We start from the raw sequence: 22,003 nt of genomic DNA, 5'->3' as shown, positions 1-22,003 counted from the left end.
ACTGTGTCACATTTGCAACTTGCCCACAGTACTGCATCTGGATTGATGGACTCAGCGCCCTCCTCGGGAAGGATATGTCCAGCGAGCTAACCAAGAGTGACTTGGACACGCTGCTGAGCATGGAGATGAAGCTGCGGCTTCTGGACTTGGAGAACATTCAGATCCCTGAGGCGCCACCTCCGGTCCCCAAGGAGCCCAGCAGCTATGACTTCGTCTATCACTATGGCTGAGCGGGAAGGGACTGGGGCCCAGGAGAGACACTGGCAGCCCACGCCTTGCCCTCCACTTGTACAAACTCTGTAGTGATTGTGGTAACTCCTCCTCAGAGCCAGTGGGACCCAGAGCTGCTCTCTGTCCCATCCACCAGAGTCATGAAGTCAGGCCATGCTGCCCTCCTCAGCACCACAGAGCCTGGGTCGGGCTTGGAGGAGCGAGCTCATGACGCTCTTGCCTCCCGCCCTGAGTCTGCATCTGCATCTGGTACTGGGCCTACTGACAGCCATCCCCTTTCCTTTCAAGCCTCCTCTGCAGTTTGCTGGAGAGTCCATGTGGGCTGACGCTGGTCCATGAAAGGCTGCCCATGGGGCAGGAGGCCTGGGGAGCTCGGTGAGAGCCTTGGAATGTCTGTCTTCAGGTGGCTCAGGCAAGAACTGGCCTTGAGCTCCTGCTTAATAGGTCTCTGAGGGCTCATCCTGTGCCTCGTGCTGCTGCCTCTGGGGTTTGGCCCTGCCATCTCTAGTCTCTAGGGATGCCTGGCCCTTGTCCTTGCAGGTATCAGGACAGGTAGGAGTTTTGCCCCAAGCCCTCAGCCTCATCCTGGCCCGCAGAGGCCTCCCGCCCGAGTCCTGCTCTCTCAGGCTCTAGGAGTGAATGCTGCAGGGAAAGGCAGGCTGAGGCCTCTGGCTCCCCGCACCCCTCCAGTCCTCTCTCTTCCTTGCTGAGGGACAATATTCCCATTCCCCCTTAGTGACAGGCCCCTCCGTTTGCTTCCCTCCTGCCTCAGACAGGGGCGTTGCCTTCCCTTTCTCTCCTTCCTGGCGCTGTGGTTTCTGCCGTTAGCCATGATTTCACAGCGGCTGGGGCCACAGCTGTGCCACGGCCTTCATTGGTGCTGCAGCACTGGAAGCCCACGCACAGCCTCTTTCCTTGGACGCATGTTACCGTGGTGGTATTCAGTACTGGCAGCCTGGCATGGTGGGTACTACCCAGTGAAGAGTGTACTATATATTTTCTTTACTATAGGCCATACTTATACAGACATGTATATATATTTATATAATATCTTCCTATCCTAGGATAGAATGTTTAAGGGAAAATAAAATCGAGAACAGAACAGTAGTGCTCTCAGTCATGAGCTGTGAGTGTAACCAGAGAGCAGCCAGAGCTTCTTGTCAGACATGTTTTCAATAAATACTCTTTCATGTAGCCTGCCTCCTGTCCACACCTCTTCCTCTGCACTTGTCCCTGTCCCAAGGGTAAGGAGCAGCCTGACAGCCTTCATTTCGGTGTGCCTGGGAGCATGTGGAGAGCTCCCAGCCACTCTCCAAGAGCATCTCCCCCCCATCTCTCCAGCTCTTGTCATGCGCAGACTACTCACACCTTCTGGCTAAGGATGCTCACAGCTTGAGCTACAGGACAGAGTGTTTCCTGCTCAGCCGTGCTGGGTACAACATGGAAAAGCATACTGTACACCCCCAAGAACCCATCCTCCTTTTTCCCCTGCCAGGGACACAGCCAGGGAACAGCTCGAGCACTTGTGCCTTTCAAAGAAGACATGTTCTGCACCCCGCATGTTGCCTGCAGTTAGTGCCCAGCCTGCCAGCTGGTGCTTTAAGCTGGTGCTCCCATCAGCAGCCTCGGTAGCTGGGAGGTTTGAATGAAGGCAGTGATGGAAATAGATACTTCCCCTTGCCGCTGTCAGAAAGGGGTGAGGACAGGCACTTTCAGAAGGCATAGAAAGTGCATGCAATGCAGGCCTTGAGGGCCAAATGAAGCCAAGACCTTGGGCCGCGTTGGACACCATTGTAGGTCTCAGGAAGCATTGAATCAACGAATGCTTTCGTGATGCCAGCTGGCAGCAGCCTACAGCAGCAGTGTGCACAAAGCACGGCTTACGCGCTGGCCTTGAGCCTTCCACTAGGAGCCAGGAGCCCAGCCAAGTCATGTGCAAGGATCCCTGTTTGCAGTCAGTCCTAGCAGAGCCCGGATGAGCAGAAGCCGAGAACTGGGCCAGCTCTGGTCTGCAGTCCTAGTTTGCATGGCTTCGAGGTTATCTTGCCCACATACTCTGTACCTGAAATGAGTCGAATCCGGGTTTGCTAAATTGGTGTTCTGAGGCCACTGTAACCTGCTTCCCTGGGCTCCCGGTAAGACTAGATCTCACCCCCTTCCTTTCGGGTTCCATTTCCTCTGAGGTGATCTTCACGTACTCAGCCTATTGAATAATTCTCACAAATGTATAGGCATACGCAATGTCACAAAGTGTCCATTATCACTTTGCCAGGACGTTTACTTCTTTCTAAAATTTAATGGTTGTCATGTCATTTCCCTGCTGCTTGAGGTCCCTGAAGAAATAAGCCCTCTACAGAGTTATTAGTATGTGTGATTCGTTCCTGGTGCTCGTTTAAGGGAAAGGGACAGAGGGACAGGTTGGAAAGCTTGCTGTAGCCGCCTTAAAGATGCTCTGGCTCCGCCCACCCCACCGCCTTCCGGCGGAAGTCTCGCCTCCCGCGGCACAGTGCCCATCTCGAGCTTCCGGCAGGAGTCTCCCGGCGAGAGCCTGGGCGGAGGTAAGTGGGCGTGCGGTGGGCGGTCCCCTGCCTTCTCGCCCGGCCTCAGTTTCCCCAGCTTTCCAGTGACTCTGGGCCCGTTCGCCTGGCATTCGCCAAGCACGTACGAGGGGCCGGGTCTTGGGGATTGGGGGGGAAACCAGGTGGATACTGCCGAGCAGGCGCGTCAGGGACACGTGAGCAAACACAGTCGTCAGGCGATGTTAAGTGCCACGCGCAGTGGGGGTCCTGGGGAAGGGGACAAGAGCGGAGAGCATCAGGTTGCGGAGGAGGACGCCGGCTGATGCTCCGGGCACACGGCTGTACGTGGCGTTGCAGCTGGCAGGCAGGATCCAGGGAGGGACTTACGGACCCAGCCCCGGGCTCTCCGGTCCGGTCCGTGGGGACCGGCAATCTTAGTTTCTTTCCCTGTTGCAACTAACTTAAGGAAGGAAGGGCTTATTTCCCCCCGTAGTTCTTGGTGCAGTCCGTCGTGAGGAGGTCAGGGCAGTAAGTGCTTGAAGCAGCTGGCCACATCGTTTCCACAGTTCTGAAGCATAGAGTGTTGAGAGCCATCAGTGCCTGCTAGTGTCCAGAGCTCTCCCTTCTTTATGGAGTCCAGGACTTCCACAACTACCTGGGTCTCCTCACATCAGTTAACCTGATCAAGAGAATCCCCTTCCTGGTATGTTCTGAGGCCCGTCTCCCAGGTGACCCTAGATTCTCTCAGGTTGGCCACACTAACCATTCCACCAGCCTCTGGCTCCTTGTGGACTGCAGGCAAGTGCAGGCAGTAGGTGAACGGAAACTGTGGTGTGGTCTGTGGTGGTGGGAGAGGAAGTGAAGAGAAGTGGATGGGTCAAGGAATAACTAGAGGCGGACTTGACAGGGCAGGAGATGAGGGAGGCAGCAATGACTTCTTTGGTGACTTCCTTCTGCCAAAGCAAACAGTTGTTAGGTTGGCCGTTTCTAAGTGACATGAGAGTCAGATGGAGACCCGAGGAATATTAAGATAGCTCCTTGCTGCACCTTGAGGTTGAGCTGTTGGCTGGGTTCCTCTTACCGGGTTCCTCTCTCTTCCCAGAGAGATCGGGGTGGTCTTGGTGGGCTGGGAATGAAGGTGGAAAAGAGAGGCTGGGTTGCAGCCCTCAGGCATCTGTGCTTACTGACTGAGTCAGAAAGAAGGCTCTGGCCAAGCGGCTGTGCAGGAAGCAGAAGACTCCAGAGACTGTGGCAAGTTGCACCCGCTAGGTCTCTGAGGAGGAAGTTGTCAGTTTCGTGAGGGGGAGCCACAGAAACCTGGGCTCTGGCAAGGTGACGGGGAAAGACAGACTGAGGTAAGGGGTTGGGGCCTGACATTTGGAAACTTTGCTGTAGGTGACAGAGTGACTCCTACCATAGGCCAGTGCCAGGTGCTGTTCCTCGTGCCAGTGATCCCCACTGCCCCCAAATCATATGGCCAGAGAAATTGAGTCAGATACTCAAAGTCTCAGTCGTAGGTGACCCAGGCAGGTTTCCCCACAGATCTCTGCTGTGCCCTGAGGTACTAAGCTGTACACTCACATTCCAGCTGAGGAGGTAGAGGGCAGCCAGGTGCTACAGCATCGCCCCGCCCTGTGCTGAGGGAGCCACTGTCTCTTGGGGAAAGGGACGCTCACTGAATTCCTTGCTTCGGTAGGTGTGATTAGAAGCCTGCTCTCTGTTACCATGGAGGGAGGGTGAAGCCCTTAGGAGTTTTACATCTGTATAGCCAGTATGAGACAAACCGCTGCTTAGTGGGGACACAGAGTGGCTCTCTGCTTCCAAGGTCCTTTCTGGCTCTGTGTGTGGGGTGGGATAGGTGACTTTCCGCATGGTACCACGTAGAGGTGGGGAGCTAGACAGGCTCTGAAGGAAAGGGGAGGCTTGAGCAATGGACAAATGGCAGCACAGTGACCAAGGAGGAAGTGCGCCAAAGTAGACAGGTTAGTAAGTTGAGAGAAAAGGGAACAGGATGCCCTGTGTAGCATGCATGCCCCGTGTAGCATGTCCTGTATAGCATGCCCCATGTAGCATGCCCCGTGTAGCATGTCCTGTATAGCATGCCCCATGTAGCATGCCCCATGTAGCATGCCCTGCGTAGCATGCCCCGTGTAGCATGTCCCGTGTAGCATGTCCCGTGTAGCATGCCCCGGCTGTTCTGGAGGGTTGGAGGGTCAACCCAGACCCTCCACATGCTAGGCCAGCACTACAGAGTAATTTCTGGACACAGTCTGGATTGTTACAACTTGGGGTTGGGGACATAATGCCTGTGGCATCTGGTGGGTAGAAACAGGGATTTTTTTTCACGGATTGTAACATATAAGACTGGCCTCTTCCAGAAAGATTCAGTAGTGCCAGGCTGCAGAGCCCTAGGGAATAAGAGAATGTGGACCCAGAGGTTTGTTTGAAGAACGTTTGACCCTGGGTCCCCAGCTGTTTAGCAGTGTCCACAGGAGCCTGAGATTAGTGGCCCAGGTGAACAGGTTTCGTCAGCAGCTGGATCTGCCTCTGGGGTTCATGGTGACCAGAGCCAGCTGCAGAAAGTATGTCAAGGTACAAGGCTGCCTTAGGTGAGTGAGCAGGGCCTCCCCGATGGACCCGATGTCTTTAGTCACAGCCTGTTTATTAACCTGGACATCAATGGTGCCCAAACAGTACTGTGAAAGGATTGGTGGTGAAATAAGCTGTTTCCCTCTTGTCTATTTCTGTGGTGCCGGAGTCACGGTGAGACCACCGGTGAGTTCCTCTTGCTGTAGAATGCACGAGAGTGAGCCCACCATGAGGGGAAGCTCCCAGCCACCATGCCAGCAACTCCAGAGTTGTGAGCACTGTTGCAGTCAGCAAAGCAGGTTTTCCAGACTGGGACCTCTTGGTTCCACTTGGGCAGCACACGTGGTATTCTTAACAGTTTCAGTGTATGGCAGAGCCCTGGAAAACAGTGTTTGCTGAAACCAGTGGCTGGCCCTGTGCCTTTATGACACTCAGAGGTGCTCCGCATGTAGAATCCTTCTTAGCCTTTATAGTCATAGTCCCTGCTCACTAAACACTGGGTGCAGTGTCACCACCCAGGGTTCCAAGCTCCTCTAAAGATAGCCACAGTCCAGGAGTCCTTTGGGCAAAGCCCACAGCTAGCCCAGTTTGCCCTCAGGGAGGAGATGTGATAACAGGTTCCAGAGTGCAGAGCCGTCTATCCAGCCTGGTTGGGGAAGAACCTGACCTCATGATTCTGGAAGGCTCCCAGAGAGCTGGCATTTCAGCACGGTGGGGAGGAAGCGCCTGTAGTACCCCTGAAGAAGCAAATGTCTAACAGTGGGCCAAGGCGCACCCACAGAGAACCAGGACCCCAGAGCCAGGCTTGCCCTGGGCACTCAGTGATGTCGCTGGACTGACTGACAAGAGGTAGTGTGGTTTGGCAGGCACCTCCTCTCTGGGAGAAGCTGTTGGAGACGAGGGCAAGGTACAGCCGATTCACCCGAGGTCCTAAAGACCTGAAATCCCGTACACACTGTCTATCAGAGAGTCATCAGACTAAAAGGGACCATAGAAAAGGCCAGGTGTGCACACAGCCCTCATGGAGTGTAACCTTACAAGCATTACACAAGGGGACAGGGGTGTGGCTCACAGGGATCATGGCCCCAAGCACGAGGCCCTGGGTTCTGTCCACAGCACTAAAAAGAAAAAAGATCTGTCTGCTCAGATCACACCCCTCTAGGTTGCTACCAGAAAAAAGTAGGAGAGCGATGTCTCACAGACAGGCTCCGGAGGAAGAGAACTTGTACTGAAGTGGCCCCACTGAGGGGGATAGAAAGGTGGGCCGGGTGTGGCGTTCCCTCTGTCCCTGCTGGGAACAAACTGGCAGAGACAGACTAGACCAGATTAGACCTTGGACCTCCAGGCTGGGAGCTGCTAAAGGTCTGGCTGATGAGACCTCAGGCAGCTGTTGAAAGGTGCCACGTAGTGAGGACACGTGGAAGACAGTTTGAATGTACACTAGAGCCTCAAGTACCTGGACTGGGGTGGGACTCATGATCTCTGCTGTCCCATGGCGGCCAGAGCTGGTCTGTAGCCATGCCACCAGACCCTGCCTCTCTTCTCTCCAACAGTAGTGCTGAGGACCGGTGACCTCTGCATCAGCTAACCATGGAACAGCTTGGCTCTGGCCACCAGCCCCTTAGCTGAGGACTCCATCAAGGGCCCACTGCCCATTCCCCATCATGGAGGCTGAGAGGACCCTTCCAGCCAGGGGAGCTGCCCTTTGAAAACCGTGGTCGGGTCCTGCTGGTTCTCCCTGCCAGCCATCTTCAAGAGAGGCTCCTGTTCCTGCTGGCCCACGGATGGGGAGGTGGGCCCTGGACGTCGCCTTTGTGTGGAAGGCGGCACTGACCCTGGGCCTGGTCCTTCTGTACTACTGCTTCTCCATAGGCATCACGTTCTACAACAAATGGCTGACAAAGGTAACCGGACCTTGCCAGCGCAGGGACCGGCACGAAGGTGGCCGTAGTTGGTACAGCTGTATCGGGTGATGGTGGCTTTTCCTGGACGCTGGTCCCAGGCGGGCTAAGCAGGTGGCTAGCAGGAATGGCGGTGATGAAACTAAACAGGGAGTGAGTCCCTGGGCTGCCACATCTCTGTGTGACCTCCACAGTGGGGACCAATCACTCGTTCCACGGGGTCATGCAGAGCACAGGATTGGCCCCTGCCACCATAGGGAGGAGATAGAGGGGCTTTGTGGCATCTCTCCACTCCCGCTGTCTTCTTTGGGCTTCACAGAGCTTCCACTTTCCGCTCTTCATGACCATGCTGCACCTGGCCGTGATCTTCCTCTTCTCCGCCCTGTCCAGGGCACTGGTTCAGTGCTCCAGCCACAAGGCCCGGGTGGTGCTCAGCTGGACCGACTACCTCAGAAGAGTGGCCCCCACAGGTAGGTCCAGTGTGGGGAGGGCTGCTGGAGAGCATAGGCCAGAAAGCAGAGGCCCTTGTGGCCACACGCTACCTGCCCCCTCTCCTCCCCACCTCTCCCTGCCACATCTCAGCAAAGCCGGCAGTTGTCCTTGTCCGTGCTGGCTCACGTGGCCCTCAGCGGGCTCTGCCAGGCGCAGAACGGGGGATCCTCACCCTGTAACCGTGCTAGGTTGGGCTAAAAGATTTCCTAGGACTAGTGTTGAGTGGGCAGGACTTGAAGAGTAGATGGGGACCTCTGACCCTGGGGATGTGAGGTCGGAAAGGGAGCTGAGAGCTTGGCTGGAGCAGGGAGAAGGGGAAAGGGGGTTAGCAGGCTGGGCCAGTGGAGGGTCAGGTGCCCCTCGAGCCATTTGGCAGGATCGGATTAATCCTCTTGCGTGGAACTATTTAGATTGTTAAGGAGAGGAGACTAACAGGCCTAGCCAGTCAGGATGGGCTCCAGCGCTAAGCAGGACAGCCTCTGGCTAGGGATTGGCCTGAGTTGCTTAGTGGAAGGGAAGACAAGCGGGGCCTCAGGTGTCTAAGCCTTATTCTTGCCAACTGGCTGCCCTGCCTGGGTATCCCTGTCCCCACAGCACTGGCAACAGCACTTGACGTGGGCCTGTCCAACTGGAGCTTCCTCTACATCACCGTGTCACTGTGAGTACTGACCACACCCTCCGCCCCCTTCAGGCCAAGCTTACTGGCTCCTTCCAGCTGGCAGGCTGTACAACCAGCAGTGGGCCAGCTCCTCTGCCACTCTCGGGGACCAGCCCTCACTCTCTCTGGGACCCTCCCGGGCACCTGGCAGCACTCCAGGAAGCCTCCAGCTCTGTCCTAAGCCCAGTGCAGAGAGAGAGGCTGCACCTGCTGGCCAGGCGGCAAGGGGAAGCCAAGGGACTGGACGGAGATGCTACAAGTTCTTGGCAGGGCGGGTGGGGGTCGGGGATGGGAGGAGGCAGGCAACAGGGAGGAGGACCGGGCAGTGGAGCGGTGGGGTCAGAGATCACCTGTCTGCGGTCACAGCCCTGATGTCTCGCGTCAGAGAGTGCAGCCCCTCACTTCTCCTTGTCCAGGTTTCTCTCGTCCTTACCTGGTCTCTGCCCACAGCCAGGTAAAGGGCAGACTAAGTCAGCTTGATGTTAGACGCACAGTTCATCCTCCAGTAAGTCAGGGCTCTTAGAGACTCTTCCCACAAAAGGCGGCATCCACACAGACCCCACTGGCTGGGAGACCTGGTTGACCTCGGGTGGGCCTGCCGCCATGCATTGTGGGTATGTGCTCTGCTTCAGGTACACGATGACCAAATCCTCTGCCGTGCTCTTTATCCTGATCTTCTCTCTGATCTTCAAGCTGGAGGAGCTGGTGAGCCCCATGCCCCTTGTCACTCTGTGGCAGGAGACTTTCTCGGGGAGGGGGCATGCGTAGATGTGGGTGATGACTGAAGGTTTAGAAACGAGTGTGGTGGCGGGGTCTGCGTGGGCCCGGGGCCTGCCATTCCCCTGGGGCAACCCGGCGGCTCCTGTGTATTAGGGGGCACTTGGAATCTGGAATGGGCACCAGTCCTTGAGTGTTTCATAACAAGTGTGACATTAGGACATGCCAGCTGCATGCCAGCCATGAGTCCATCCATGGGCCAGGACCTGTGGAGGCGCTGAGGCATGGAAGGAAGGCTGGTGATGCCCAGTCCACAGGTGGCACATCCTCGGGCCCAGAGCCTCCAGTGAGCTGTATTGTCCCTCCTGTAGCGTGCAGCCCTGGTCCTGGTGGTCCTGCTCATTGCTGGGGGCCTCTTCATGTTTACCTATAAGTCCACGCAGTTCAACGTGGAGGGCTTTGCCTTGGTGCTGGGGGCTTCGTTCATCGGTGGCATCCGCTGGACCCTTACACAAATACTCCTGCAGAAAGACGAACTCGGTGAGCCACTGGGGAGGGCTGGGGGCCGGGTAAACACAGGCCAATAGGCCCAGCCTGACAGAACTCGCCATTTCCTGTTCTGCAGGCCTCCAGAACCCCATTGACACCATGTTCCACCTGCAGCCACTCATGTTTCTGGGACTCTTCCCTCTCTTTGCCATTTTTGAAGGTACGCTCAGACTTCTCCCTCTGGGTGCCATAGAACAGCGGATCCAACATTGCCACTCTGAGCTCAGCATAGTGCTAGCCACTGAGGTTGCCCTGTGGTTTGGGAATAGACAGGCACACAAAATGACTAGAATCTCATGAGACAAGGATGCAGAGGAATTAGGAATAAAATGCAAGGATTCAGGGTGGAGGGCGAGGACAGCCCCAGAGGCACCTTTTAAATGCACAGGTCTGTCATATCCCCTTACAACCAGATGTGGAGGGCTGTTGTCATCCCTGTTCAGCAGGAGAAAGAAACGGAGGAAATGGAACGTTCAAAGCTTGCCCACAGTCCCATAGATCATAAGCAAACCAGACTAGGTCCCCACAACCTGGCATCAGGAGGCTAGGCCCACAGTCACACCGTGCGCTTGCCTCCCAGGGAGCAGAGTCCATGTCTGTCACAGGTGGGGTGCCTGGGCTGGAGGGGGGCATGGTAGAGCAGGATTGGTGGGCGGGTGAGTTGATGATGTCTGGATACCCTGGCAAGCAGGGCAGGAGGCTTGGCCATGGGTGTTAATCCGCATGGGCAGAGTGGTCCCTTCCACAGCTGGGGTTGGGGGGCAACCTGGGTATGTGGGTAACTGTTCCATCTCCTATGGCTTTCAGAGGAGAGACAAGGCCAGGGGATGTATGAGGTGGACAGAATGTTGTCACCTGTCCTCCAGTGCTTTGGGAGTAGTCTTTGTCCCTTGTTTACCCTCCTTCTCAGAGTCCCAACTGTCCTCAGGGTCATTACAGAAAATTCCTCCCACAGCCATTTAAGTTTCAAGCAGCGAAGCGTCTCCAGCCTCTGTGAGAAAATTATTCCGCAGCCCCGTTGTCCAGGAAACTTGTGTGTGGAGCCTCATGTTTTTCCTTTTTAAAATCTCTCCCCATTCCTTCATTATGCCCCTTGTAGCAAACACCACACTCGCCCCCTCCCAGGCCCTCTCACTGTTCCCGCTCTGCAAACCTCATCCGCAAGCCCCTGGTCGCCGCCACTTAGCAGAGCTGCATGGACTTAGCTCCTTTAATCTTCTCTGGTAAATTAATCCCCCAAGCGCCTTCATTACTTATGTTGCTCTTCCCCGAATTCCCTTCAATTTGCCTTTGCAGCGCTCTGAGCCCAGCACCAAACAAGATGGCTCGCATGGCCTGGCTGCTGGCCTAGGGCATGCTGCGGTGGAATTTTGCACCCCTCTGAGCCCCCCAAAGTTCTCTTCTGCCTTCAGTGCCCTCCTGTGTCTACTGCATCCAGTGGGTGCTGACCTCACCCTCTCCTAACACACCCTGAGGCCTTACTGTGGGAAGAGCCCGGGAGCCCTTTAAGAAGGAGGGGCCCCGCTCCTGAAAATCGAAGCAGAAATCGGTGTGATGTGCAGTGTGCTCTGGAGCAAGGGGCTGTAGTCTCATTATAGTGCACATATGTGTGATTTGGGTCTTGTGTAGTCCAGGCTGGACTTGAGCTTTCTGTGTAGCTGGTGCTTGAGCCGGTCATCTGTCCCCTGCCCCGGGTGCTGTGATTACAGGTGTGTACCACCACACTCAGCTCAGGGGTCAAGGGGACGGGCATTTTTTGAGATAAGTTCATTTGATTATACTGCTTGCTGAAGAAGTGACAGTGTAGTCACTGTCCTGTCATTCTGTCAATAGGGAAACCCACAGCCATCCCCACCACAGTCCATACGTAGCTTTATAGTAGCAAGACCCAGATGTGGGCCGGGCTGTATAGATCAGTGGTCAAGCATAAGACTCTGGGTTCCATCCCAATACCATGTGAGTGTGTGTGTGTGTGTACACGTGTATACTGACATGCACATAATCTAAAGGTGAGGGGCCCTACATCTGTACATTCTGTATTTGTATACAGTCAGCCTCCACCAGAGTCCACAGGTACAGTTCCTCCTGTTCTGATAATGGACATGCATTGCCCTGGGCTCTGTGGTAGCCACCTTGGTCCCTGAGTCTCAGGCCATCTATGGGGGACTATTTTAAAGCCCCCCTTCTTTCTCCTACCTCAGCTAGCTGCATCTGCCACCCCAAGATACCATGCTGAAGAAACACGGTAGCTATTGAGTAGGGCCAAGCGGGCTGACAGGCCCCAGCCTCCCGCTCTCCTCGCCGCTTTCAGGTCTCCACCTGTCCACCTCTGAGAAGATCTTCCGCTTCCAGGACTCAGGGCTGCTCCTGTCGGTGCTTGGGAGCCTCCTCCTTGGTGGGATTCTGGCCTTCGGCTTGGGCTTCTCCGAGTTCCTCTTGGTCTCCAGAACGTCAAGCCTCACGCTCTCCATCGCTGGTGTCTTTAAGGTACAGGCTGGGCAGTGACCCCAGACCTCCCCTGGAAGGAGCCCTGTGAGGGCAGCTCGGCCCTGTGTCTGCACCCTGAGGGGGTTGGTAGAGTGTGGCCCAGGATGCGCTGTGATTGTCCCCTATGGAGCTGAGCCAGTGTCACTTCTCACCAGCGCATAGCTCTGAGGATGCAGGCCAGGCCCGCGGTGTGCCTACCTTGGACCTGACTGGCAGCTTGAGTTACATGGCAGTAGCCTGGAGCACCGAGTGTTGATCCGTGCAAAGTCCCAGCATTGAGAGCTGGGTGCACCGGTCAGGTCTGTGGAGGAGCCTGGTCAGGTAGACCCCATGCCGGAGCAGTGACACCCAAAGCAAACGTTTGGGTGTTAAGCATCTTCTAGCTATGATGAGGAGAGGCCTGTCTTAACAAAGCCCTGCTGAGAGCTGTCCATCTGTGGGTGCCTAGCAACAGCAGACTCCCTTACTGCTGGGGGCACCTGTGCCATAGTCTGGGGGTTGGTTGGCATTCTCAGCTTTTGCTGAGAGTCTCCATCTCAGTAACACCAGGTCTGCAGGCTGGTGGTCTGGGTACAGAGGTCCCAACTTCTGCCTGTCACGCCAAGTGGTCTGGCTTTGGCCTCAGTGTACACAGAGCCCCGCCCTCCTGGCCATTCAGTCAGCTTCTGACCCATGCTTGGCTTGCCTCTCCCCACAGGAAGTCTGCACCCTGCTGTTAGCAGCTCACCTGCTGGGCGACCAGATCAGCCTCCTGAACTGGCTGGGCTTCGCCCTCTGCCTCTCTGGCATCTCCCTGCATGTGGCCCTCAAGGCCCTACATTCCAGAGGTACTGTGGCCTCCTCCCGATGGCTTAGTGTTACTGACTGCCCCACCATCCAGCAACCTATCACCAGCGCTGCCACCCTGGGGGGATATAGGGCCATCCCCAGAGAAGCTTATTAGGTCAGTAACTGTCATGTCTACCCCAAGGTGATGGTGGCCCCAAGCCCCTGAAGGACCTGGGCTCTAGCGCTGACCTGGAGCTGCTGCTCCGGAGTAGCCAACAGGAGGAAGATGATGGTGAAGAGGAGTATTTTGTGACCCAGGGGCAACAGTGACCAGCCTGGGAACAGCAGAAGCAGGCCACTCTGCGGTCAACACTGCTGGAAGATCTTGGCCAGGCCCAGCGGCCCAGCCGGTTCCTCAGAGTGGCTGCAAGTGGTGGCCTCAGTGCTTCCTGCAAGGACTCTAAGGCTCTGGCTGTTCCCTATGGAGTTTGGTCCCAAAAAGCGAATGCCAGGCTCACCTAGGACCTAAGCTGTCAGTGAAGGGAGCCAGTGGCCTGTCTCCACTGTTGTTCTGTTCTGAGAGCCAGGGTGAACGTGAGAGGTGAGGTAGTCTCTCAGATTCGGACTGTGGGGTATCTGGAAAGGAGTCATGGAGAGGCTGGGCCTCATCACCTGGACAGCAGCTTCCTCAGAGAGTAGATTTATTTATAGTTGAAATCATGATTTCTGTCTCCACAGCCCAGTGTTGCCTAAGGCATGAGAGCAGGGAGAGCCCTGGGGCCTGGCCTCTCCTCTGTTCCCTGCCTGGGGCCTGGCCTCTGCCCTGCCTTCTGTAGCTCATGCTCCTGTTTGTGCCCCAGGCCCCATCCTTGGGGCCACACCATGGACCCACCACAGGAAATAAATGAGTGTTTGCTCAGTACCAGCCTCTAGAGACTACCAGTTCCACAGCCCAGATTCGCATTCTGCCTCTGCCTTGTACTGTGTGACCTTAAGCAGATAACTTAGTTTCTCTATGTGGTAGATTGTGTATCCGTTTTTAAAAGGTGGGGCTTAAAGGGGGGGGATAATGTCTATCTCAGGCTTTCTGGAAAATGTTACAGATTAAGTGTTATATATTCTTAAAGTACTGTCAAGAACCAAGAGACCAAGACTTAAAAAAGGAAGAATTTACCGGCACTGAGCCAACTTGTGCCCTTCTCTAGGGTCATGCCGCTGGGCTGAGCCCTCCTGTGGCCTGACACCGGATTGTTTCGCCTTCCTCAGAGCTGGTTCTCTCCTGTGGCCTGACACCGGATGGTCTCCCCTTCCTCAGAGCTGGTTCTCCTCTGCCTTGGCCCAGGGCTGCTGGCCCAGGAGGCTTGCCTGTCAAAGTGCTTCAGGCACTCACAGCAGGTGGCGCCATTTGCCCACACTGTGGTTCTGGCCCTGCCTGCTGCCACCCCTGCCCAAATCCTGGCAGCAGAGGATGCCTGACACAGTGATGTCTGTGTGGCTTTGGGCAAAGACCCAGGAGGGGCTCTGTGTGGAATTGGAGCGACTTGAGCTACATTGGCTATGCCCAGAACATGAGCCGGACTCCAAACTTGTAGAAGGGACAGATAGTAAATATTTCCATTGAGGGCCATATGGTGTCTGTTGCAACTTGAAACAGGAAAGAAGCCTTGCATGGCACAGACACAAAGGGGTGTGGCTACATCCCAGTAAAATCTGGTTTCCAGAATGAGTTCTTGCCCACCCCTGCTGTAGAGGGATCCCTGTGAGTTCAGAGTCTAGCAGGGAGACCGCGGCCCAGGAGCAGCCAACCTCAAAGGGACTGGAACTGTGATCAGCTTTGAGTCCCAGTTCCCTGCCAACCCCCACACTCCAGAGAGCTACCTTATCTGGCCCCTGCCTGTCTTGGGTTCTGCAAGCTCAGAGGTCAGGATTACAGAATGCTCTTGTTCCAACCCAGTGATGTGGGAAGAACCAGCCCAGGAGGGGCTGAGCAGGCTGCCTGTGAGGGAGAGAGCCGCTCACACACAGCCCACTGGCTCAGGTGGATGAGAGCTTCCTGTCTGCTCTGCACCGCCCCCCTCTCCAGGACACAATCTAGCCCTGCTGTCTGGTGCAGTAATTACAGGGTGCGGAGTGGGTCCTCACCGCTCACATGTTGGGTTCAATGACAGCCCCTCACTTAGCAGCAATTACCAGCCAGGCCTAGAGGAAGCCTCCTTTCCCTCCTCCCCAACCCGGCCCACCCAGTTGCCTGGCCTCCTGGTCTAGACTGTCCACCCTGAGCCCTCCAACCACCCATGCTGTCTGCAGCCACTGCATCTTGGGGGCTGCAGCGTCACCATGGCAACTCAGCATTTGCCCAGGTTGAGGGAAGCTGAGGATGTGACTGGTCTCTCTGAGGCTGTACATTTGTCCCCAGCTCCAGGGCTGCTGCAGCAGCGGGAGGGGGCGGGGGGGTTGACCTAGGTCTGGGTTTTAAGTGCTTACGTGCCCACCACCTCTCCCAGGAGCCCACAGCGGGAGGAAGGTTAATGACCCCAATATACTAGGACGTTTGTGGTTGGTGTGCTGACAAGAACGAGCCAGAGGTTTGCTGAGAGCCTAATATACCTGCATCTTTAATTCTGGTACCCTCTCTACCCTTGGGGCTCAGGGGATCATCTCCATCTGTTTCTTCCTGGGCTGTAAAGATCCCAGTGGCCTGAGAGGAGTTGCCTGGAGCCAGGAGAATTTGCCCCCGTGGTAACTGCCAGCATCCTATTGCAAAAGCCCTGAGGATGGAGGATCCTGGATCATCCTTCCAGGGGAAGCCATCCAGGGAGTGTTGGCCACGTGGCAGACTGCTGCACTTGAAGGCAGAGTCCTTTGTCCTAGCCCAGGGAAAGCGAGCAGGGGTGGGGAGGACAGGGCAGAAAGGCCACTCCCTGACCCTCCATGTAAGTTATTTAATGCCAGGTGGCCCGGTACAGCTAGAATTCGTGGACCTATTTCATCTTGGCTGTGGAAACTAACCGGTTTCACAGAGGCTGGGGAATCTAGAAGTCCTCCATTTTTCTATGCCCCAGTGGACATGTTGCTGATTCCACACCCCCTGCCCCAAGTCTGTTTCTTTACCCATAGATGGGATAACATTGTCTCCTGAGCAACTGTGGAGGCAGAGAGAGGCATGGAAATCTGCAGTCTGTATCCAGATCGAGGATGCCACAACCTACCCAGGTGACAAGGAAGCGGAGTCCCGACATTTAGGGGTTACATCCAAGAGCCTCTTATCGGGTGTGCCTTTCATGGAGGAATCTCCAGTAGTGGAGAGATGGTGCTGTAGGCAAAAAAAAAAAGTGCTTGCCTCTAAGCCTGAAACTTGAGTTTGATCCCTGGGCCCCACATGGAGGAAAGAGACAACATCTCCCACAGATTGTCCTCTGACCACCATAGTGTGGGACGTCGTTACTCATACATACCCATCCCTAAGTGCTATAAAAATGGTTTTTTGTTTGTTTTAAGTGCGAATAGTGCTAGTTGTAATTTTGAAATAATTTGTTCAGTAAAACAGACAGGTTCCCATCCCCCACCGCCAGCCATGAGTTGCCAGTCCAACCTCTGCCTGCCCCCTAGCCACACAGCCCTGACATCAGCCAGGCCTTCTCCCAGCATCAGAGCAACCAATGAGCTTGACTGCTGTTCCCATGGTTATTTACAGTTTCGTTGGCAACCTAGTACATTTCCCTGAAGCAGGCCAGCAACCCCCAGGCCCTGGCATCTGGTGGCAGGGCCATCCCTTTCTCTTAGTGTCTGAAAAGATCTCTCCTGCTGGGGACCAGGAAACCCATCAGAATACATTCAGGAAATGCTTCTGGGGCATCAGCAGGCGCCTGCCTGGTTAGAGCCTTGGGGATCATGGGAATCATTAAACATAGTGACCCCTCTGGGGAGCCCATGGAGAGACATGGAAGTCAACTAGAAAGTGGCCCTGGGAGAGAGAAGAGCCACTTACAAAGTAGCAAGGCGGTCCTGGGGCAGAAGTGCTAGAGCTGAAGGCCATCAGTTACCTGGAGGGAGGAGAGGCACCATCTTTACCTGTTGAAACTCTGTCACTGGCAGTGGGCATGCCGCTGGAATGAGGCATCACTCCCAGTAGGCAATTGTCTTCAAATCAAGACAGTCCCCCACTGTACCATGTTGTCCCCATTCTCAAGACAAGAACCAGGACCCAAGGCCATCAGGGATCTCTGCAGGGTCTGCGGAGAAGATCACAATCTGGCACGCATGTGCACATGTGTGTTCTTTGGAGGAACAGCTTTTATCTCCTAAAAACTTGGGAACTGCTGGTCCAAGGAAAGCCAGACCTGTCCAGAATTTCAGTGGGCTCAGAGATACACACTGAAGGTATTCGGGAAATATAAGGGCTAGATGACTGGGTAGTTGGCTGTGTAGACATATGGGGAGGGGTGAGATGGGAGTGTGAGTGGGTAGATGAGTGATATAGATGGGTGGGTAGGTAAATGATTGAGTAGATGAATGGACAAATGAGGAAATGGATAAGTGGGTTAATGAATAATTGGGTGGGTGGATAAATAGATTCATGGATGCATGGATAGATGATAGATAGATAGATAGATAGATAGATAGATAGATAGATAGATAGATCCATATATAGATAGGCAAGTGGGTAGATAATGAATAAGCACATGGTTGGATGGATGGATAGATAGATGATAGATGGATAAATAGCTAAATACACACAAGAATGGATGAATAGATGATACATTCATATATACATACAAACGTACATAGGCAAGGTGGTCGGTAGATAAGGGAATTAATAAGTACATGGATGGATGGATGGATGGATGGATGGATGGATGGATGGATGGATGGGTCAGTGGCTAGTGGATGCAAGGAAGAGTAGGTGGATGGATTGGTGAGTAGATGGGCATGTAGGTGTATGTATATATGGATGTAGATGGATAGGTGGTTGGTGAGGAGATAAACAGACAGTGGTAGGATCCTCTTCCAGGAACAGGTGTCTCGCCTTCCTCACTGTTACTGCAGCAGTGTGCACTTGCAGGTCCTGAAGAGCGTCCAGACAAAACTTCGCCCATCTGTGCCACCCCTGACTTCTTTAGCCTGCCCTCTGGAAGTGGTTGTTATTTAAAGTCCCAGTTTCCAGATTCCAGAATGGGATGGAAGAGATTGGTCTCTTTGCCCAAGGTCACTTACCCTCTGCCCCACACTTTCATCCTCCCAGCACTGCCACCTTCAAGGAGAGATGCCAGGAAGTTTTGATGCCCCCTACCAATTAGGTCCCTCTGCCTAGGGGCAGCAGTAATAGCCTGCCACAGGAGACTGAGGTCTAGCAGGGCAGGGGCCCCTGCTGCTATCTTTTGGCCCTATGAGGAATCCCCCACTGAGCCTTGCCACTGCCCTCTTCCCAGCTGCCCCATGAATTAAACATGCCCCCGTGGTTAACTCAGTAATGCTTTTATTAATAGTTAATTACTCAACGTGCACTGGGGAAATGAGACTCACTCAGGCCTCGTAAATTAAGGCAGTGATCTCTCGAAGGAAACCAATGGGAGTTCATTACCCAGCCCTTCCCTCACTGTACCTCTGGGCTTGCCATTTAGCCGCACTAATCGAGACGTGCTGGGTGGCCGGGTAAAGGGAAAGGGACTTTCTGCAGGGAGATGGTGCTGCAGGATGGTATCTGGGCAAGAGGAAGGGCCCGAGGACCGGGGTGACGTGTAGGCTAAGAAACATCAGGCAGCACTTTAGCAGCTTGTCACCTGCCTGTGTCCCCTGTCACCTCCCAGGATTCCCAGACAGATCAAGGCTGCCTGACCTGGACCAGGGGTTCTCCCATTCAGTGGAAGCCTGGACCTGTCCCTGTCTGCTGCTAACACACACACGCGCACGTACAGGTACAACTCCCATCGAGACTCTTTCCATTTCTGCCTTTCTCATTTCACAGGTGTCAAGACTTCCTCTTCTATGTTTTCGTTGTGGCTGAAGCCAATTTCCCATCCTGCGTCTGCTGCCCCGGTGGATAAGGGTCTCGTCTAACCTGCTTAGCTTTTCTAAATTTAACCCTCTCGAGAGTGTTTTGTTTCCCAGGAGACAGAAGCCCTGGGAAAAGCCCATCACCCAGGAAAAGATAGCCAGTGCATACTCTGAACCAACTGTGTGCCAAGGCCTGTCCTTGGGGGTTGGGGGGACACATTTATTGATTTCCAACCCGGAAACCCCTACTTCTCTGTCCCCCCCCTTCTGCGTCTGAAAGGGGAAATAATAAAACCTATTGTCTGAGGTCGTCAAGTATGTACACTGTTTGAAACATACAAATTCCACACGGCTGCTTTGTTTGAGAGTGTGTGTGTGTGTGTGTGTGTGCGCGCGCGCATGCGCGCCTCTGTGTGTGTGTGTGTGTGTGTGCACGCATGCGCGCCTCTGTGTGTGTGTGTGCGCGCATGCATGCGCCTGTGTGTGTGTGCGCGTGCACGCGCCTGTGTGTGTGTGCGCGCATGTGCGCGCGTGCGCCTGTGTGTGTGTGTGCGCACGCCTCTGTGTGTGTGTGTGTGTGTGTGTGCACGCATGCACGCGCCTGTGTGTGTATGCGCCTGTCTGTGAATGCCAACAGCTTGGTCGCTGTTTCTCAGGAAGTGCCCACCTTTTTTTGTTTTGTTTTTCGAAGCGTCTCCCCACTGGCCTGGACTCCTTCCGTGGGCTACACTGACTGGCCAGTGATCCAGGTCAAGGATCTGCCTCTCTCTGCCTCTCTCTGCCTCTCTCTGCCTCTCTTTGTCTCTCTCTGCCTCTCTCTGCCTCTCTCTGTCTCTCTCTGTCTCTCCTTCCTCTCGCCCTTTACCTCCGTGACCTCCCACACCCCAGCTTGGATTACAAGCATGCGCTACACTTGATTTTTTTTTCTTTAAAAAAAAAAAAAAAAGTACCCCCCTGGCAATGGGCAAAGAGACACCTTGTTGATGGCATTGCTCTTATATCCGTCAGGGGCAGAGGCATGTTCGTCCTAGCTTGATGTCTGGCTTGGTGGTCAAAACTGCTTTATGCCTAGGACACATAAAAATCAAATCAAGGGCTGGAGATATGGCTCAGTGGTTGAGAGAATTGTCTGCTCTTCCAGGGGTCCTGAGTTCAATCCCCAGCAACCAAATGGTGGCTCACAACCATAGGGGATAGGATCTGGTGCCCTCTTATAGTGTGTCTGAGAACAGCAACAGTGTGCTCACATAAATCTTTTTTTTTTTTTAAAAGATGTATTTATTATTATATCTAAGTACACTGTAGCTGTCTTCAGATGCACCAGAAGAGGGAGTCAGATCTCATTACAGATGGTTGTGAGCCACCATGTGGTTGCTGGGATGTGAACTCAGGACCTCTGGAAGAGTAGTTGGTGCTCTTAACCACTGAGCCATCTCTCCAGCCCACTCACATAAATCTTTAAAAAAAAAAAAAAAATCAAATCTAGACAGTGCAGCCCAGGAGGAGGAAAACAGAGGCCTGTGTTTCTCCATGCCACACAGTATGGGCAGGGAAAGATGCCCACAGACCTGCCCTCCACCCAATGGCACAGACAGGCCAAAGACACACAAAACCCTGCCTTCCACCATGCAGACAGAGACCTGCAGACCACCATGCCACCCATAGACCTGTTTCCCCTCCCCATGCAGGGCACAGGCTGCTGTAGGTACCAGTTTACCCCCACACCATGCAGTGTGTGGATGAAGGTCGTCACTCAGGGACCCACCAACCACAGGGCCGGCCGGCAGCGGGAGCCACCACCATGCGCAAGTGTGTGGTGGACAGGTGGGAGAGAAACAGAAGTGGAACAGCTTGAGCACTATGAGGAGCATGGAACTGGAGACTTGAGGAAGGGTGGAGAGGCCATGTGTGAGTGGCCAGCCTTGCCGCCCAGGGCCATGGTGAGGTCCAAGCCCATGCTGCTGCTGAGGGCCAAGTCTGGGTTCGCGGCTACACAGCATCAGGAATTGGTGTCAATATTGGAGACTCGAATGATCACTAAAGAACATGGGAATGTCCCTGGCCAGGGCAACTTCGCAGGGATCACATGGATGTCCAAGGGCTGTGCAGAACTGGCCCCGCCCCTCACAGATTGGGGCACTCTGGGGAGCTGGCAGCACTCGGGAGAGCAGGCCCTGTGCCTCACCGAGGCAGCACAGTGGAGCTGGCCCTGGTGGCAGGGGATGAGGGTTTGGGGGAGGATGCGTGTGGGAGAGATGACTCCTTTAATAGGAAAGTAGCTCACAGGGTCACAAACAAAGGAGAGCTGGCCCTGCCCCTCACCAGCTGCATCTTGCCTGGACAGCACAGCAGCGCTGACCCTGATGCTGGGGGTGCAGGTGAGCCAGCCCCTTGAGGGCAAGATGGTTGGGAGAACTGCCCGGCCAATTATCTGCTTCTAGGAGGTATGGGTGCTGGGGTGGTCCCCTTCCCACTTCCCCCTTAATGGCTGCAGCACTTGGAAGAGCAGACCCCACATCTCACCTAGGCAGCACAGTGGAGCTGGGCCTGAAGGTGTGGGTAAGCCGGCCCTGAGGACAGGAGAGTAGAACTGAGCCTGCCTCCTGCCAGCAGCAGCATCGGGTGGCCTAGCCGGAGCGGTGCAGGAGAGTTTGCTCTGGTAGTGCAGGTAAGGGTGAGCCTGCAGGCTGACCAGCTCAGCTACCACCCGGGCCCAGATCCAGGACTCTGAGTTCGACCACCCCGAAATGTCTATCATCTGTGGATGATTGGGTCCTATCGAGGCAAAGCTGCAGGATCTCCATGACATCGCAATAACGGGATAACCCAGAGGAGTCCCACTGAAGATGCACTTTTGATGCTGTCACAGAAGCCAGAGGTCTTGAAGCAGACCAATGACTCAGTGCAATGAACATTTGCAAGTAAAGATGTGTGGACAGGGGGGTAGACTGTGGGACACACTGTGGCACACGACAGCATCCACGATGAAATGTTTTTCTATGCTTTGGTTTTTTTTTTATGTGTGCATGCATGCGTGTGCACACACACAAACACACACATGTGTTTTATTGGGGGGGGAGGTTGCAAGAGCAAAGGGC

General features: G+C 54.7%; 2 protein-coding genes and 1 pseudogene across 7 annotated transcripts in view; all 3 read left to right on the top strand.

The window, feature by feature from the left end:
• Positions 1-2,543, top strand: part of Elmo2 (engulfment and cell motility 2) — a 39,351-nt gene extending 36,808 nt beyond the window's left edge. For all 3 annotated transcript variants that reach the window (XM_021194793.1, XM_021194792.1, XM_021194791.1), the window contains one exon: positions 30-2,543. In XM_021194793.1, coding sequence (XP_021050452.1) covers positions 30-230 — 201 coding nt within the window. In that variant the 3' untranslated portion in view covers positions 231-2,543. The remainder of the gene's footprint in view (positions 1-29) is intronic.
• Positions 2,544-2,721: 178 nt separating this feature from the next.
• Slc35c2 (solute carrier family 35 member C2) lies at positions 2,722-13,833 on the top strand. 4 transcript variants are annotated; one of them, XM_029535814.1, is made up of 10 exons: positions 2,722-2,789; positions 6,893-7,243; positions 7,560-7,710; positions 8,327-8,390; positions 9,023-9,095; positions 9,479-9,647; positions 9,733-9,816; positions 11,968-12,143; positions 12,841-12,970; positions 13,114-13,833. In XM_029535814.1, the coding sequence occupies exons 2-10, from the start codon at positions 7,124-7,126 to the stop codon at positions 13,239-13,241; spliced, it is 1,095 nt and encodes a 364-aa protein (XP_029391674.1). In that variant the 5' UTR covers positions 2,722-2,789; positions 6,893-7,123; the 3' UTR covers positions 13,242-13,833. The 4 variants fall into 4 exon arrangements, with proteins under 4 accessions (XP_029391674.1, XP_029391676.1, XP_021048531.1 ...); XM_029535816.1 differs by having other exon boundaries at positions 2,739-2,789; positions 6,896-7,243; XM_021192872.2 differs by having other exon boundaries at positions 2,786-2,892.
• A 6,021-nt stretch (positions 13,834-19,854) lies between these two features.
• LOC115063707 lies at positions 19,855-19,986 on the top strand (annotated as a pseudogene).
• The last annotated feature ends 2,017 nt before the right edge of the window (positions 19,987-22,003 follow it).

The sequence above is a fragment of the Mus pahari genome, chromosome 3, assembly GCF_900095145.1.
Source record: "Mus pahari chromosome 3, PAHARI_EIJ_v1.1, whole genome shotgun sequence".
Taxonomy (NCBI): Eukaryota; Metazoa; Chordata; class Mammalia; order Rodentia; family Muridae; genus Mus; species Mus pahari.
The sequence above is the reverse complement of the archived record's forward strand: the minus strand, read 5'-3'. Positions and strand labels throughout refer to the sequence as shown.